The sequence below is a fragment of the Uloborus diversus genome, chromosome 1 (genome assembly GCF_026930045.1).
Source record: "Uloborus diversus isolate 005 chromosome 1, Udiv.v.3.1, whole genome shotgun sequence".
NCBI classification, from domain to species: Eukaryota; Metazoa; Arthropoda; class Arachnida; order Araneae; family Uloboridae; genus Uloborus; species Uloborus diversus.
Genome location: NC_072731.1, coordinates 214792894 through 214812707, shown reverse-complemented (window position 1 = coordinate 214812707; position 19814 = coordinate 214792894). Strand labels below are relative to the sequence as shown.

At 30.3% G+C, this 19814-nt stretch overlaps 1 protein-coding gene across 1 annotated transcript in view; it reads right to left on the bottom strand.

The window, feature by feature from the left end:
* Positions 1–19814, bottom strand: part of LOC129224810 (E3 ubiquitin-protein ligase Su(dx)-like) — a 49029-nt gene that overhangs the window by 7185 nt on the left and 22030 nt on the right. Inside the window, exons 9-19 of the mRNA XM_054859360.1 lie at positions 16814–16979; positions 15957–16011; positions 15734–15818; positions 14466–14591; positions 10291–10372; positions 10140–10211; positions 8563–8651; positions 7169–7328; positions 6388–6521; positions 3338–3478; positions 2653–2773 (exon numbers count right to left, since the gene is read on the bottom strand). Coding sequence (XP_054715335.1) covers positions 2653–2773; positions 3338–3478; positions 6388–6521; positions 7169–7328; positions 8563–8651; positions 10140–10211; positions 10291–10372; positions 14466–14591; positions 15734–15818; positions 15957–16011; positions 16814–16979 — 1231 coding nt within the window. The remainder of the gene's footprint in view (positions 1–2652; positions 2774–3337; positions 3479–6387; positions 6522–7168; positions 7329–8562; positions 8652–10139; positions 10212–10290; positions 10373–14465; positions 14592–15733; positions 15819–15956; positions 16012–16813; positions 16980–19814) is intronic.

Sequence of the window (19814 nt, the reverse complement as noted above, 5' to 3'; positions counted from 1 at the left end):
GAAGTTGTATTTTAACTCATTTGTCTTCAAAATCAGTTTTAAACTTAGTGACATTTTGTAACATGATGATTTTCCCCTTCACGTACACACAAAAATTCAAATGAGGGAAAATTCAGACAACTTTAAATTTTTCAAGAATATAGAGTTGTGTTTCTACTATTTGCTTGAAGAAACTCAAAATTGGTTTTCGATTTCCAAACGTAAAATAAAATTCAGAAAAATAGCATTTTCTTTCTGTTTTATGGGTCAATCCATACAGGTTCGACGGATGTTTGCGCTCGACCATTTTTAATTTTTTTGAAATTCATATCCCTAAAAGCTGCATATGAAAGATGTTTAAAACCTCTTTTATCTTTTCTCTCAACTTTGATTTTTTGGAGGTCATCAAAAGTGATTTTCGTAGTCAAAAATGGGTTTTTTAGATCTTTGCATTTTGGCCAAAATCTATTTGAATTACATTTATGACAGTTAATTTAACGCTTTGATGTTAAAGTGCATAAGTTGATAGTCTTACATGCTGAGTTACGTAACTGTACGTTAATAATTAAAATAATGGCAACAGGTTAAAGTTCAAGACCAAATGTAAAAATTTGACTCATTTCAAAGGGGGATAACTCACGTAGGGGACGGAAACACAAAATTAAATACGGCAAAAACTAATCACTGGAACCATGCTAAAAAGAGTATGTAACTGTTGCTGTGTGTTTGTGTACCCTTTTAAGATTACAGCCCCTCAAAATTCGGAAAAATGACATTTTTAGACCCCTATAAACCAAAAGGGGATGGAATTAAAAATAAAATTTCTTGGCCAATTGAATATTCCATTCAAGTACTATACATGTTATGCATATTGTTTTTTGTATTTGGTTTGTAAAAAAGATACAGGTCTTTAAAGTTGAGAAATTTTGCTAGTCAATTCACACACTACAACAGAAATAAAGTGTGAAAACTTCATTGCACCTTCTTAAATTACGTATATTGTGCCCTATATAATACATTATACTGAAAAAACATATTGTAATTTTCAAAATAATTATTTAATTTGATAACTTAGAAATATTTGGACATGAATGAGAAGTTTATACTGTGTGGAACCTGTATGGATTGACCCTTATGTGAAATAACGAGAATTCAAAGAACTTGATAAACGACTAAATGATACAAAAGCAAGTAAAATTGACATTTATTTCAATTAAAAAAATGTACATTTCAGCATGTACTTCATAAACATGCTTTTGAGAAAATGAAATATGAAAAAAAATGGTTAGTTTTGCTAAACTTACAAAATAAAAAGAAATAACTAATGAAATTTTACCTTAGTTCAAGTTACTCTAGTAACAAAAATTCGCTGATACCAATGATTAAAATTTAGTAGCATCTAAAAGACACTTCGATCTATTATGTAAAAAAAATTGAGCAAATTTAGAGCATTCCCTCATTTTCAAAAAAAACATCTGAAATAGAGGAAAAAATGAAATTTTTGGAAATTTCCTTCGATTTTTTTAAGTACAATTTTGTCATCAAGAAATTCATAAACAGTTACTAAATTAGAGCAGATAGTTACTTATAGATAGTTTTTCAATCTGAATCATTTTTACTGTTATTTTTTCATTAAAAGACTTAGAAGAGTGACTTAAAATCTGAAGTAAATTGGCAAAATTTCAATATTTGTTAATATCTCAGATTCAAAAAAAGATCTGAGCAAATTTTACTTTGCTCTTTCTCAATAGAGATTTGTTTATAGAATGAGGAAATATTTATTTTTGAAGTGTACGTTTATAACTCATGGAGTTATTGAGTCACAAACTGGCAGCAATGAACTCTGAAAATTTAGGCTTAGCGTAAGCATCAACTTCTAATTTCAATAACAAAGCAACAAACAGTTTTTAAACTTTCATACTTTGCATTTTCTCATAGATATGCATGGTTTACCTAAATAAAAATTTTCATTGAAATCTGTGACATGTCAGCCGCAGCTGATTTGCTCATTTCGCATGGAAATGACCCAGGTGGAAGTCCCTCAGGAAATAAAGATATTGGAGGCAAGAGAACCAATGACAATCTTAGCCAATCTTTTAGGCATTTACAATAAATAAACTTGGGATTCAATTCTAACCCACTGATGTCAAAAATGCTTAGTGATTAAATTGTTCACAATATTTTATCTTTACTCGAGCAACAAAAACACAGCGCAAAGAAGTTCCTGAATAGTTTCGAGTTTTTCTGAAAACTCTCAAAAGCTCCAGTTAAAAAAAAATCACAAGAAACTTTCCCTCTGACTTCAATGTTTCCCATGTATTTTTACAGTCCTACTGGGCCCTTGGATTGAGCTAGGTTTGAAATTAAACTGATTTTTGACCTGAATTAACTAGATTTGCTCTAAATTGCTTCGTTGAGTGATAACACCGACCAAGGACTATCAAATTATGAATAAAGAACTTTTGAAAATTCATGGCTTGACCTCGTTTTGATGCTAAATGCTCTTCATTTTAATATACTGAAGTATTTAATATATTAAAATAGGCAGTTTTGATCTAACATTTAGTACAATAAGTTTCAAAATAAATATTTATATCAAGTACATAATTCAGATGTTCATGAAATGGACCAGCGTTAATATGAATTGATATACATATAAGTATATAAGAATACCTCTAGCTCTCTTTCATCATAATAATGTAACCATTCTAGAGGCAGTACTTCATTAAACCCATCAAGAAATGATTTGGTTTGTTCCTCCTGCCCTCTAGAAAATCTCCAGTCAGTCATCAATCTGAAAAAAGATACTTTTTTTAGAGTGAAACTAAAGTGAATTATTTGATTTCATTTTTATATACTCTCCTTAACAAATTCCTTTTTGTTGCACTTAAGCATATTAATCAAAACGAGCTGATGTGTGCATCACATGACTTTCTTCTACGCTAATTTAATGATAATAGTGTCCTGGGCTTGGAGTAAGCAAAGAAACATTTTAAATATTTTCACCCCAAGTTTGTTGTAAGCCAAAGCAAAAAAAAAAAAAACGTTTTATATAGATTAATTTTTCCAATATTGGCAATTTTAATTGATTCAATGGTTAACTCTCACATGAAAACTCGTTGAAATTAACTCGGGGGATCGTCAAAATGGATATTTCAGGTGTCTTTTCGTTCTTAAAAATATATATCCAAGTGTGGTCGGGTTGAAAAAAACTCAATATTCATTCGAGGGCGAGCAAAATGGAAATTAAGGCCAATTGTTGAGTGAAATTTCTTTCCTGAATTCAATACTCTCTTTACTATGTAAAAGGAAGTAAAAATTAAGGTACCAATCAAACATTTTTTTTTCTTTACCATACCTCAAGTATTCATCTTTATTCTCTTCTGAAACTCGAATATCACCACCACCAGGTTTTAGCTCGTGTGATTGAATCTGACCAAGAATTTCAAAATCAACACTAAAATACAATTCTAGTCCACATTCTTCAATGTTGTTTTCCCTGAAATGTAAAAAATCAATAAATTGTATTTGTATGTTTAAAATAACTTTTTTTTTTAAATTAACATTTTTTAACTAACTGTATAAAACATAATTACCATGATTATTATTTTTTAATAATGTATTTCAATATCTAAATGGCCACTAACAGCATTTAGACATTAAAATACATAATGATACTAGGTACATAAATTACCTAGAACTATTCACGTATTCCCAGAAATGATCAGATCCCCCAATGTAAAAACTCCCAGACATTTGCTAGGTCTGGGAGGGAATCATTACATAAGTAACATTAAGTTTCTACAAGTTTGTGATAAAGCATCACATATTTTAATGATGTTATGTGTGCACATAGTGCTAACTGGAATATTTTCTTTAAAAGCTAAAACTTTATTTAGTAATAATATTTGCCACTGCTGTCTTATGCTTATGTTTTGCACTTTGAATGGCTGCCAGATGATGATACCTAAGCAATCATTTGCATGATCTCCCGACTCTGCTCTGCGACTCTGCGTGTGTGTGATCTTGAGAGAAGAAGAAGGGGTGATAAGCAGCAGCACATATTTGGGAAAATAATGAAGATTTTCAGTTGGATATAATCAGGGTTTGTCCATATAAATTCAATATTTAATTTGAAAGTATCATATTTTTTATATTTATTTCTTAACTACGATATTTCCAAGATAAAAATTATACTAATGATGGCAATATTGTTTATTTATTATTAAAAATAACCAAAAATTTATGTATTATATCTTGTATGTATAAATAATGTCTTAATGTATTAATATATCATTAATACAGCGAAACCTCTCCGAGCAGCCACCTATTTTAAGCAGCAACCTCTCTTATCGGCCACTTTTTTGCGGCACTGATTTTTTAGCTCATAGACTTGTTAAAAACACCCCTAACAACGGCCACTCAACCCTTCCGAATGGCCGCCGAGTGGATGCATCCATCCAATTTTTCAGGAAAATCTATTCACTTTGTTTCTAATCCGCAGCTTTTCAGTTCAAAGAGGAGAATTCTTATTGGCCTTTAACGAATTCCGATAATTTTGGAATAAAAATGTCACTCATGTTTATTTTATTATTTGGTCAGTGTGTAAGTGTAATCTGGGTTGTCAGAGATCATTTTATGAATCTCGAATTACGTACTGAAATTCTGAGCAATATGAACGCAAAAAATCGGCAAGAGAACTAATAGAGTATGATTTCCAATTCTTTCCAGTACCAAACAGCAATGGAGAGCTTTGATAATTACACTGTCGACTGAGAAAGCGTTTTTCAATCAAATCTAGTATTCAGTGGCGTAGCTAGACCCGACTTTCGGGGGGGGGGGGGGTTACTTCTTATATATATATATATATATATATATATATATATATATATATATATATATATATATATATATATATATATATATACTAATATATATATATATATATGTATGTATAATCGCTTGGAATTTTTCCCTTTTCTTCTTTTTTTTTCTTTCTCTTCTCTCTTCTTTTTCTCTTTTTTTTTGAGACTAACTTTTCGGGGGGGGGGTTTGTCCCCAAAACCCCCCCCCTTAGCTACGCCCCTGCTAGTATTAGTTTTTGATTGGTTTAAACTAACTAATCAGTTTGCTGTGTGTAATCAGGGGTGCCCACCCGTCCCTCCCCCCCCCCTGCCAAAAAAAAGAGGAAAATATGCCTTAAAACAACCCCCCAAAAAAATTTTCAATGGCACAGACTGCGCCATGACCCTCCTCCCTAGGTGGGCACCCCTGGTGTAATTAATGTCTTTTGAGCAAATACTACATTTTTATGCCTTTCAGGCACTAATTTGGCCTTTGACAATCAATTTGCGTATTGTAATCATGAGCAGACTAAACATTCAACTGAAGTGATTTTGGGGATATTAAATAAAGTCATTGGAAATTCAGATGCAATGACAAATAAATTGGTTAGATCAATTTATTTATCATTTTGAATTGAAAAACATTTTGAATTGCAACAAGCAACATTTTGAATTTGATTTTAAAAACAATTGTTGGAGAAGATTAAAAACCTAAGTCACAAGTTGTATCCTTTCTTCGAAAAATGTAAACAATAATTAAATAATATACTACTTCCCTTTTAGAACAGTCTCAAACTTTATTCTATGTATTAGAGTTGCTTATATTGTGTATTATAGAATTATATTGCAACTGTAACGAAAACCCTTTAGCAGCCTCTCCTCTCAACGGCCAAAATTTTATGGAACGGAGGGGTGGCTGCTCAGAGAGGTTTCACTGTACAACAAAACAATATAATATTCCTTTATTTTTTACTGATAAATTATTAGTAATGCAACAATTTTAACTAATATTAAAAGTGCCTAGTTAAATATTAAACGATGGTCAGAAAAAAAAGAAAATTTCTTATGACTGTGCACCAACTAATGAATATTTTTTATTTCTGAATCATATTACTGTGTAAAAGCAGCTAACAGAAAAAAAAATGAGTAAAACAACTAATGCTAAATTAACTCTATTAAAATTGATAAAAATGTAAAATGAAATATTAGATATAACTAATGAAAAAAAAACTTGATTTTAAGTCTTCATATTGCAATAATAATGTAAGAAAATAAAGAGTGATTTGAGGATGCATTTACCATTTTTAATACTTTAGTTTGCGCTGATTGAAAATATCGGACATTATCAAAATATCCAATATATATATCAAAATATCGGATATTTTTGATACTTTCAAAAATATCATGATATTTTAGAACCCTGAACATAATGTTTTGTTTTCTTTGATACTGTAGAAACAATCTACACATTATTAGTAACTAATGCTGTGTTGAGCTTATGAACAAAAAATAACTCTTCGCAATTCACAACTAATTGTTGAAAATAAATATGAATTTTTCTTACTTGATCCAAACAAGAGAATTATAGAACTCTGGGTCTATTGATTCTATATCTTTCATGGTTAGTTTCTTCCCAAGCATTCGCTTGTAAAATGGTAGAGTAAATCCACTATATATGAATTTTCCATGAAATAAGGCCTGTGAACATAATACAGTAAAATATTAAACCACAACAAAAATACTGGTAGAGAAAAGAACTGATTTTAAACAGGTTAAAAAGTTTATCCAGTTACACTCATTTTGTAAAGATCTTGTTTTTTTCCTGCAAGATTAAATATTTTATCAATTTACAATAAAAGATATCAAAATCTGAATGAACTAACTTAAAATTTGGTTTTTAAATTTTTTGGCAGAGCATATTTGGTTTCAAATAGTGCAAATCTAGTGAAGTGATTGCAATTCTGGTATTTTGTGCTATTTTGCAATCACTTATTGGTAGCTTTTGCCAGTAATTTCAAAAATATATATTTTTACTAGCAAAATAATTTTTTCTGGACAATTTTACACTTTTAAAGCTTTTAAACTAGAAACAAAGAACAACAAGCACTTTAATTCTGAAGAAAATTTCACCTTAGCTGTGAATATAATGTTAGATCACACAAACTAGGAAATGTACTTTTGCGTTCTTTTCAAACTGTAAACTTGATTTAAAAATAAATATTGATACTTCTAAAATATTGATACTTCTAAATCCAAACAGTTGAGTAAAAATAAAAGCATGCTGATTGTGCTCACATAATGTTTGGCAAAGAAACCTAAGTGTAAATAACATTGTTGAAACATACCATTGCAATGAATCGTCCAATAAACCTGAAGTATAAAAGATGATCTGGATTCACAGAAGATGCAGGATTAATTTGAAGACTATAATTATTTTTTCCAGCGTATTCAAATAAACAATACATTGGATTCAGAACTTCATGTGACAGCAGGAAAAACCATTCCCTGTAAATAAATACATTTTTACTGATAAATATATTTTTGTAGGTCACATTTATGAATTTTAACATTACATTAAAACAAATAACAAAAGTATAGATCATATTTACAAGAGTTTAACTTGCAAGAAAGGCCATTTGATGCATAAGATTACCACAAAGTACTAAACACACATCTAAAGAGTATTGTAATTGATAGTTAAGTGTGTACATATGAGCAAAAACATTTGACATTTCTAAGGAAATTTAAGATGAGTCTTTTTCAGTAATACAAGTTTAAAATGTATAAATCAAGAAGACCCCAACAATAAGTAATGGGTTAAGAAGGAAGTTATTTTGGCAAAGCAAGTTTATGTCGAAAATTTGTCATGAACATGTCTAAGTTACAAATTAAAATATACTTTAACTTTAGAATTTGCCATCCTTTCCAGTCAGGAGTCGTAAAGTCCAAACAGTTGTCATCGATTTCATATCCAAAGAATTTTTAAGTGATTTGGATCAAGAATGACTAGAATAGCAATTTTCAACCTTTTCAAGGCAGCATCGTAAAAATCAACGTTACTTTTCTTTGATAATATCACTGAATTAATCTAACAAATAATTCTAAGGTAAAACTAAACTATAAGTGCTTGCAAAAAAAGTACTTTCATTAGGATATACACGCACAAAAATTAATTTATGCCATCGTAAGTACTTTTTTTTTGACTGCCTTTGGCTATTACTTCCAAGAAGTCGGCACATTTTCAGTGCTGGAAATTGAAAGAGTATGCCTCTTCCTTATATTTTAGAAAGCTCAAGATATAATCATCAAATAGTGCAAAAGAACTTTAAGTTAGTTAAAGAATCAGGCATTCTTTTTGGCCACAAAGATTTGTCATGAATCATGTTTCATGAAGACTCATTTCAGACGCTCTGCCTGAACTTGAACAGCTATTATAATTTTAAGGTTGTATTTGCTACATAGGATCCCCTCTTGTAACAGATTAAAATTCATACAATTTAAAACTCCAAAAAAAACTATACTTTCAAAGACATTATAGCTCAATGGTTTTATTACAGAAGGTCCATCCTGTTAAAGAAAAGAGAGAAAAAAAGAGAGAAGTTGGCAGAAGGAACAACTAATTCTGATTTCGAGTTCAATGAAAGACAGGAGATTTTTTGAATAAATTTAAGGTTAATTGTAAAAAAGAAAAACTGTGAGTAGAAGTTTTTGATATTTTACTTGAATAAAATAAGTTTACCTTGCAATGCCACCATAATCAAGTCCCTCTTCACCCCTGAAGGTTATGAACAACCGCCTCCTTAATTCGTGAGGTGGAACCCTCATAATCTGAAAGAGAAGAAATAAAAAATTTAAGAGCAATATACTTAATTCTAAGAACAAAAAAGCTGAACATATGAAGTGTTTACATTTGCTAAAAAATTAATTGAATGAGAATGGAATGTTTCTATATAATTTCCAAAAATGCATGCTATTTTGAAATGTTTCCATATTTTAAAACAGAATAAATGTGGTCTGTTGGGTAAGTAATGTCAGTGAGCTGATTATAAGACATTTATTGCCCCAACGCTTATATTAAGACGCTTAAATTATTCAAAATTGACTCTTTTCTAATCAATATACTGCTTCCAGGGAGATTTCCAGCATTGAAGAAGTAACACCCTTTTTGAGAATGTTCTTCAGAGTCCTGATACAAGTCTCTGACTTTGTCAAATGTTTCAAAATGATATTCTTAAATGTTAATTTTCAAATAGGGCAACAAAGATAAGTTGAGGAGGGCAGGAGAAAAATTGAGACCTTTGACTATTGGTCAAGAGACTGATGAACAGCTTCCCATATTCTCCACATCTGCAGAAAATTCACCACTCTATCTTTTGAACAGTACTTTTTGGAATGTGTAATGTCTGTGCTATTCATGAAACATTCAACAGACAGTAAGAGTTCCTGATTTCAGTAACAAATTTTTGTTTGTGGTAGCTGTTGATGGCCTTCCAGAATGGGGTTCATGGTTGACCTTTTCACAGCATTCAAATATTATTTGTGTTTTTCAAAATTCCTAGTAACAGAGCGAAAGACTTGCAGTTTGGTTAAACAATGGTTATCAAAGGCTCTCTTTATGACAAGAAAAGTTTCCTCTTTGAAAAGATCTATCAGTTCGACATTTATTAGACTGCATTCTTTTCCTCTCCTGTGACAGAAAGCAGATAATTGTGATGTATCACAGCTACTTGCTATTAATCACAAGATTAAATACCAATGTTTATTTTCCTATTCATGGCAAATGAAACAAGTACTAAAATTTTCCTTGCTTTTACACTACACACTTATGCATACATAATTTCTATATAGGAAAATATATGAGACGGAGGGGGGAGGGGCACGAAAGGTTTTGGTGCTTTTTAGGGGGCCACAAGTCATAAAATGTAGAGAAAAACCCACTATTACCCAGTCTTATTCATAATTACTGCACTTTAAGTTAAATAATGAAATAGGGTACTTCTAGAAAATCCAAATCCCTTACAAACCTACAGAACAAATTAAAATATTTTCTTAAAATTTTAATGTACTGATAGATCAAAATTTTGTAAATTTGTAGAGCTCCTACATAATTTTATATGGTTAAATGATGAAAAGACATTACTATTGGTGAAAAAGTACCTATGTTAGAATAGTGCTAAGACAGAGTAACAATAATTGTTTTTGATTGGCAGGTTACAAGAAATTTCTGATAAATACTACTTTCCCCCTCCCCACTAATTATTTAAAAGCAATATACAGCAAAATAAACAGAATAAACCAAAACAAAAAAGAAAATACCTGAGAAAAAGAATCTTCAAATATATTTTGTCTTGAAACGGTGATTTTAATGTGACTTGGTAAGGCATTGCACTAGAAATAAAATCAATTCAGTAAATAGCTTTTGAATTATAATTGAAAACTTTAACTTTAAATTAAAGTACAAACTTACATGGCACAGATAACGAAACTGCGTGAGCTTCCATTTGAAATTGCGCTCATAAGCGACAGGCACTCCATAAGCTCCCTTAGGTCTAGAAAAGAAAGGAGCAGGGGGGAAATAAAAATGATTAATGGTTTTTAATAAATTGCAAAACAACAAGGAAGCAATGAGGAAAATCACAAAAATAGCATTGTAATGCAGTGGACTTACGCTAAAACACAAGTTATTCAAGAATAATGTATCTCACAGTTGAAGTGAATTCCTCACCCATATTGCAACATTCTTGTGAAGCAAAACATGAGGCATTAGCATGTTTCATTATTGGCTCCTAAATATTAGTTACGTCAATGGATTTGAATACCTTTAGCGTACTAATGGCAGAAACTCCCTAACCCTTACTTCTAAATCTCCCTTAGTTAATGTGCAATAAATTAATAGCACACAATTTACTTTTCCTGAAACCATACAGCAAACAAGTCAACCAGACTACAGTGGACTAACTCCAATCTGAACACTCATGGAATTGAACAAAACTGTTCAGGTTCTGGAGGGATTCATTATATAGGGAGACTGAAAATGCATAAAAATATATTTAATTGCAATAATGGACTATGTTCAGTAATTTGCCTAGCGATACCAGTTGCTGATATAGAGGTTCTGAATTGGTGGTTAGTGAAATGCCTAATTCAACTCAGTAAGACCTAAACTCAAGCACTTTCTTTTTTAATTAAAAATTTTTTACATAACATTCAACAGTAAAATATTACATTACACAGGATATCTGCTACATTTCAAGTTTTGAAATCCATGACTTTCCATGACTTTTGCTCGTAACTTTCCATGACTCACTGGATGCAATTTTTCCTTGGAATGAGTTTTCATAAGAATATCTAAATTTGTGTTATGTGACAATTAAATTGCAACCCTCTGATATATACTTTGGACATTAGTTTATAAAAATTCAAATTTAAGTGAAATGTAACTAGCTCAGCTACTATTATAGCTTAAAAAAAATTTATGCAATGACTAGCGATACACATGAAAGAATTATAGTTTCAATTTAATCATTTTTGCTACCAAGGACATACATTTATAAATCTAAAATTTCTGAAAATATTTTTTGGATTCCAATAAATCATACAAATTTTTTTTAAAGGTAAGATTTTACATGGAAACTTTTTTTCCCTCAGAAAAATCTGAAGTGACACACAATATTTTTTCAATCACTAAAAATACTGAAAAAAGTTTTAGTTGCAAAACGATTTTTCAAAATAAAAGGAGCTTCAAACATGCAGCAAAAATGATGTAAAACTACTAGTGAACAGCGGAGCATTTAGACTTGATTTTTTTTTTCTTTTACATTTTTTAAAATAAATATTTTATCTTATTAACAAATAATTAATCTAAAAACTTATTATTTTTTTAAGCTAGTAGTTTTCTAAGAAAATCTACAACTAGCAATGATTTATTAAATACTAAAATTATGTTTACAAGAAATAAAATAAACAAATAATCAGAAAAAATTTAATATTAAATTAAAGTACTTAATAATTAACATACAGTAGACCCTCATTTTAAGTGGGGTTTACGTTCCACGGAAATGCCGCGTAGATCGAAACAGCGTAAATTGAGACCTAATAATAGTGTTAAAATAGGGTTTTGATTCCGTAGATATCAAAATACTTCATTCTAGTGATGACGAATTGTATAACAAGTTTAATGTGTACTTATATCGACTTTTATGCACAACATGCATAAAGAAAACATAAATCAATTTCGTGTTCTGTTTATAAAGAGGAGCTGGCTATGATAGTCTTTTTTCAGTCATTAAGAATTTTTCTCTGCAATTCTTTGCAAAGCATTAACGCATCCATTACCACTTGCGTCATTTCCATGATAGAATCTTCCTTCACTAACAAATCAGAGAGATCATTTCTATTGTCAAGGAATGACTCAAAATTTTCAATGTGAACGTTTTTGGTTGTGCGTTACCAATGTCGGTGTCCTCGTTGGTTTTGGCCTCCTTTGTCACTCCTAAAAGCTCTTCTTCTAGTGAGTTCTGAACTGTGTGAGTTTAATAACTTTACTTCTGGAAAGAGCTCTGGAACCAATCGCATAAAATGTCTCCAGTGGCCCACGCTCGATGATTAGCTCGCCAAAATGCAGTTGATTACGCGTAATCTGCAATCTTTACGAGTTTGGATTTTGAAAGAGGGGAAAATTTTATCTTTTTGCATTGCTGTGTCTGTGCAAAACCGAAACTCATTCGTGTAAAATAAAATAAAGGTGTCAAATCTTAAACCGCTTATAATCGAAACCGCATAAAATAAACCCACGTAAAATGAGGGTCTACTGTACCACCTATTACCAGATATACTACCTGCTTTTAAGATAGGCTACAAATATTTAAAAAATTCCCGATTGAAAATTTCCCGATTTCTGTATTTTATCAATGTCTTAAATGTCCTTAATCCTTTTGACCAATTTTATTTTGTAAAATGTGCACTAACTTAAAACAGTTCTGAAAATTAATCATAATTTTTATGAGTCTCTTGAATAAACTCGGATGCAAATGACTTAAAATTTTTGAGTTGAATGAGAGCGGAAAATTAGAAATATACCCCCAAAATAAGTCTCTAACTATACAATTCCAAATAAAGAGGTTAAAAATAATGCAAAACACAAAATTATAAATGTCCAACCGGTAGAATAACATCATAGCAGCAGATGCAATCGGATTTCGAAATGTGTGAAAATTCGGGACTGATGGGTAAAAGCTTAAGAAACCACTAAGATGCATAAATTTTGCACCTAATTTGTAGAATTTGATAAACATGCATGCTCTTGAACCCAAAATCCATGACCAGATGTCAGTTTCCATGACTTTTGAGCATTTGCTGAAAATCACGACTTTCCATGACCATTTTCGATCATAGTCGAAATCCATGACTTTTCATATGCACGGACACCCTGAATACAGCTATCGGTACACTATCTGGAAAAAAATTGTAATTTTAACGTTTTTTCGTTGTGTACTCTCAATGCAAGGTTTGTGTTATCAACTGATTATTTAAGTGAAAAAGTTTCCGGGTGGTTCTCAGCCGCATATTTCATGAAGGTAATCATACTTTAAAGATGTTGAACATTTCTTGATGCAGTGGTTGGATTCTTAAAATATAGCTAAGTGGCAGAAACTTCAGGCTCATATTGCTCAGCTGAATGGTTTAATGTGATGCAGCAATGTCTACACACACAGGAAAAGAACTTTTCTTCTTCTTCTCTTCATCTTCTTTTAATGTCACTTAATCATTGTGATAAAATTGTGAATGCTTAGGGTTTTCAATTTGATTCATAGGAACTCCCAAGTACTGATTGTAAGCATGTTCAGTATGTAGAGAGGTATTAAGAATACGGGGTTAAAAATAGCATTCATAATACTGGGGTGTTCATATTATATAGCACTCAAAATACAGAAAGGTCAGCCTATGCTTAGTCTATGGAGTTTTGCCCGAACCATCAAAATGTGTTCAGAATATCAGGATGTTCACATTAGAGAGTGTTCAGATATAGAGTCCACTGTATTAGTCTCTCAGAAATTCACAATCTTGATTTTGATTAAAGTTTCAAAAATTTTACAAACCCCTGAATTTAATTTATTCAAAAGTAAAAATGCTTTTAATAAAAAGGTTAAATTTATTAAAAGTAAATTTAAGCATGTTAGCTCTAAAAGATAATATGCATGTTTAAAATTTAAACTTCTGGAAAATAGAAGGATGTTTTAAAATGCAACAATTAATAAAAAATACATATAATTACTTTCAGAAGTTATGATTTTACTACTATTGTGAAAAATTAACATTTAACTTGCTGGCAACTAATACTTATACTGGTAAATTAATACTTAATTTTTTAATATAATTTACAGAGATTTTTTAAAAAAGAAAATAGATACAAAACTTATCACAGCTACAATTTTATCCTCACAGAGAAACATAAAAAAAAAAAAAGGTCACCTCAATTCGACTTGCAAAAAATAGAATTTATAATTTGATTCTTTGTACTACACATAAAATTTAGAATTTCTATTCAATATTATAAAATGAATAACATTAAAATACTGAATTTTGTTTCACAAAAGTTGAGTACTTTTAAGAACAAAACAAAACAAAAATGATGAAAATTACCCTTTGGTGGCATAAGGTTGGCGAGGATCCACGAAAGTGGTGGTTTTTGTATTGTGATCTACAAAATACTTCAAACCTTCAGCGGTTCTTTTGATTTCCCATCCTGGAGGCAAAGGATCTTCCAAACTGTTATAAAATAAAATGAACTTATTAGCATTTGTTTTACTTAGTTGAAGTAAGTGATTTAAATAGATCTTTTATGCTAAGCACATTACTTTTATTCACGCAAAACTATTACTAGCATACAAGAATTTAAAAATGCTAACCTAAAAAATGCATTTCTCTACCACTGCACAAACTTTTCAGAAGTAAATAAAGAGCACAGGGAAGAAAGGTGAAATGTCAATCTTTTCACTGTTTGAGAAAATCATGTTTGAAAGATCAAAACCCCAGCCTTTTTTCATTGTACAGTAAACTTTTGGGTGATTTTTTGCTTTCATCTTTCTTTCTAACCTGTTTAAGTTGAGGAACAAATTCTACTCTACAAATCCGTAGTATTGAACCAACACGTCACACTAAACACAACTCGGACCAAAAAAATGACATTTTGCCTTTCTTCCACAAATACTCTTCAAATATTAAGTTTAGTTGAAATGAAATACCTGTATTGACAGCATTCTCCACCAAAGTAATTTTTTCAGACAGTTTTTAATCTTTTCCAGTGATAGAAAATCAAAAATCAACTTTTAGAGCAGTTTCAAAGTAGGTTAAATTGCATTTAGGAGCAGTAATTTGCAGCTTCGGAGTAACTTCCAAATGGTATTACAGGATTTTTTTCACAAATTTTTTTTTTTAAAAATCCTAAAAAAAAACTAGTTTTGTTTTTACACAAAAGGTAAAAGAGTTCATTTTTTTTCTTGTTCACAAAATAAGACCTAAAACTAAATACCTGGATCGACCCTGGATGCAAAGAGATTGAAACCTCAATTTAAAGAATGCAATTGTTAATAATCAAAGTACACAGCAGTATCAAAGTAGGAGTACTATACTATTTTTTAGAAATATTCGGAAATACAAAAATTGTCATGAAGTATAAAAATAAGTGCAAGTGATAAAGAGAATGGAATTTCAATGATGATATTTTTTACAACATCAGCATGATGCGTCAACCACACATACACAAAACTACCAAATGTGACAGATGTGCCAAACAAGAAAGAATGCTCTGTTAAAGGTTATAATTAGAAAATAAGTCATGAATAAGAAAATATTGAAACAATGAATGTATCCATAAATTCAATGAAAAATAGAATAAAATATTTGAATACCCCTGAGTTCGGGGATCCTCCCATTGAGTAGTCTTGTTCTTGTGATTTACAAAATAAACCCTTCCATTTGGATCTACACGTTTTTCTAAATATGAAAAGAAAAAAATATTATTCAACACATTGTTATTACAAGAACGCTCTCTTAAAATTGTACAAAAATCATAACACATAAAAGTAAAATAACTATCTTGCATCAATGAACGATGTGCAGAAAAAAACATACCCCATCCTTCTGGCAAAGGACCAAGAGGATCATCATCTTCTACTTGTACTGGAGTCTAAAAAAATAGGGAAAAAAGAAAATTTTTAGACTAATAATTCAAAAAATCTTGAAAAGGTACATTATGAAATCATTTTAACAATAACCAAAATGTAGTTAAATTTAGCCAATTAACAATTTCTTTAAAAATGCTACCAAAGTATGCTAACACGAATTCATTGTTGATTCAAAAGGTGTCATCAATGATAAATATAAACAAAATTTCATAATGTAAAAACAAACTGCCAAAAAGATTTAATGAATTTTAAAGGCAAGATAATATTACACAAAAGGAAAGTTAAAGATCACAATCTTTTAGTTTTAATCAAAAAGGTAGCACACTTAAACCTGATAATATTTGAAAAAAAAAAATTTTTTTTTTGTAGTTGACTTCTTGTCAAATCGTCTTGATATGCATAAAGATTTTACTTGATGAAACAAGAAACCCAACAAGTAGGGTATTATCGGATTCCGTGATTGCAAAACACATAATTCAATTTAAGAAGTCAACTCAAAATTTAAACTTTTTAAAAAAATTATTTAAGATTTTTTTTTTCCTTTTTTTGATTTTTTTTCTCTGTTGTATTTTCTTTTTAAATTCATTTCCTACAACTATTTTTGAATAATTGTTAGATCTGTTTCAGCCTTGCAATTTCAGCTAGACATTCAAAGCCCCATGACCAGAGAGCAACTTACATAAGAGTTGGGGGGGGGGGGGGATTTCTGATGCAACAGCTGTACTAGTGCAGTAAGCAAAAGGTTACATTGCTATAATGCTGAAACTTGAAGAATTGTGAGCAAAATATAAGCAATAAGCATACATGATATAGGAACCGTTGTTGACATTGTTGCATAGCTTGAGCTTGATGTGACTGCCAGTGTTGATAGTTTCTTACACTTTCAGCAGTTGGCCTCTGCCATGTCGTCGTCCTGGTATTGTGATCCACATAATACACTCTTCCTCTGTTATCCCGTCTCATTTCCCACCTGAAAATGCAATAATTTTATTAATTATTCAAGCACAAGTTTAAGATACTAAGTTTTGTGAACCAAAAGTTGGACCTCTTGAATCAAAAATGGCAAGTATGCTTTAATGTTTATTTTTAATATACAGTCAAACCTTAATATTGACTCCTTATTTTGGACTTTCACAGTAACATACTTACCTGTATGTATAAAAATAAAACTACAGATGCATTCATTGTATTAATTCCAAATGGATATTTTTTACTTTAATCTTGATTTCTGAAAATTGAAAGCACTTGCTGCTTTGGGGAAAAATAGAAGAAAAGCATGTTTTGGCTACCTATGTAATAGCTACTATTTGGCAGATAAAATAGAACAGCATTACCGTTCATTGCGTGCATGATATGCTCTCAGTCTGTAAGGGTTTTGATGAATCTTTAATGAGTAGACAACCCATCCTGACAATTTCAAACAGAGGATTAGAGAAGTTTTATACCGGGACTTACGATTTCACCAAGGTTTTACCCGTTTCCTAATTTTAAAATCTTGCTCTAAATATATTAATTCAGTGAAAAAAAATCACTCTCAATGTGGTCTTTTAGTTGATGATAAAAATTGTCTCACATTTCACAACTGCCTACTCAAGAAATCGTCAACTGCAAAAAAAAATGTACAGATGACATGACAAAGAAGCAGTCAGAATGTCTTAAGGAACTACAACTACTTTTTTCAAAATGTAGCAACTGCAAACTACTTTTGAAAATTAATTGCTACTTCCAACTTTTCAAAAAATAAGTAAATAAAAAGCACACACACTAGGGTGTCCCACAAAAAAATGAAAGTAGACTTTTCAAGTAGCATACCCTCTTATATTTTTCCTCTTATGTCAAAACGATTGTAAAAAAAAAAAATCCATTTTATTTTAACAATGGCAATCCGTGTAGACTTGGGTCTGAAAGTGCATACCAGTACTTGTATGCTAGGTCAAATAAAAAAAAATTTTTTTAGAAACTCAAAGTTTCTGTTGACAAAATGTTGCCTCTATACCCCATATGTACTACAAGAACATTTATTCAAATTAAAAAAACATTTCATATATCCCACACTTGGCCTAAAAACTATAATTTTTTTCAAAAAAAAAATTGATTTTTTTTCTATTTATCTTTTAAAAAAATTACATATAAATTTAAATAAAATATCAAGTTCAAAAATTATTAGTGAACATATTTTCAGATCAACATTTGCAAATGAATAGTAAAAAAAGAACATATTTAAAGTGAAAAATTTAACTTAACCTTGAAAATATCCATATCATTGAGTACTATGTGGGAGACTTAAATATTGCAGAAGAACAAAAATTTTGTTTAATGCAAATTACCTACTTTACTGTTTATATTTTTCAGCTTAATAATTTTGTAAAATTTATCTTACATTTTTCTCGAAAAAAATCAATATGTTGAAGAAAATTATAAATTTTAAGCCAAGTGTAAAAAACCTAAATGTTTTTTAGTTTGAATAAATGTTATTGTGGTGCATGTGTGGAGTATAGGGGCAACGCTTTATCAACAGAAATTTTGAGTTTCTAAAGTTTTTTTTTTTTTTTTGGCCTAGCATTACAAGTGCTGGTTCACACATTCAGACGAAAATCGGTACTGGTTGCCGTTGTTCATATTACATGAAACTTTTTTTACAATGGGGTTGTTTCCTTCAGTCAAAAGTACTACTTTTAGTCACTGAAATTGATAGAATAAGCCAAAAAAAAAAAAAATAATAATAAATAAATAACATGGAGCAATTAAAAAAACTTTCATTTTCCTAATGCTTATTTTTTTTTTTTTTTTAATGTCCAATTTTTCAAACAAGGCATGATCTTTATGACGTCACAAATGATGTACTTTGGAGCATCTCCACTGGCACTCTGAAGCTTACGCTTGCTGTCTACCACGTTTCCAGGTTGTGATAATTCAGAAGCGAATTAAATATTGCGCTCTGTGCTAATGGCTGTGTGTAAAAGGTATTTCATCATTTGTGCTGTCATGTGCAGAAGTATAAACAATGAAATTGCACTGTTTAAAATAATAGTTAAAAAATATTAAACTTTAAAATTATTTTAAAAATGGTTAAATCTTATGTTTTTAAGAATGCTCTTTCAGAAAAAAAAAAACTTTTAAAAATGACATGCCTGAGGTCAGCTTATGCGTCATATTTCTCATTGCATCCGCTGATGTACTTGTGCAAAATTTGCGCCAGTCAAATTTGTTTGACCCTTGATTCCTTTTTTCTTTTTTTACAAAGTTGTTTCCAGAAATCGCTACAAACTATTCATTTTTTGTATCGAACTACTTACTACACTACTTTTTTTTTAAAGTAGTGTGCTACACTAGAAACTACTAAAAATGTAGCTACTACAGTAGCACCGCTACTTGTAGCAAGCTACTTCCAACCACTGCTCTAGACAACACAATAATAATTAATAGGTAAATGATATTTTTTAGTATTCATGAAAAAAAAAATGCCTTAAAATTCACTATGGGTCTTCATTATGTTTAATTACTGTTCTTTTAATTATGTTCCAAAAGATTGCAGGCTAGCAAAAATGTTTTGCCATTTGTATGGAATGTTATTACATACTTTTAAAAAATATGAATAAATGAAATAGTTTTTAACAACTTAAACCAAAACAATTGTTTTTTAATTTCTGCCCTGTCCTGTGGGTCAAAATAACATGATCTGAATAGATTCCAAGGAACAATTTTGTAAAATTTTAATATAGTAGATCTAGCAAATTCAGGGTTGCCACGGAAGTTCAAGAATGAAATTCCCTGACATTTCCAGGTGGTTTTGAGAAAAATTTCA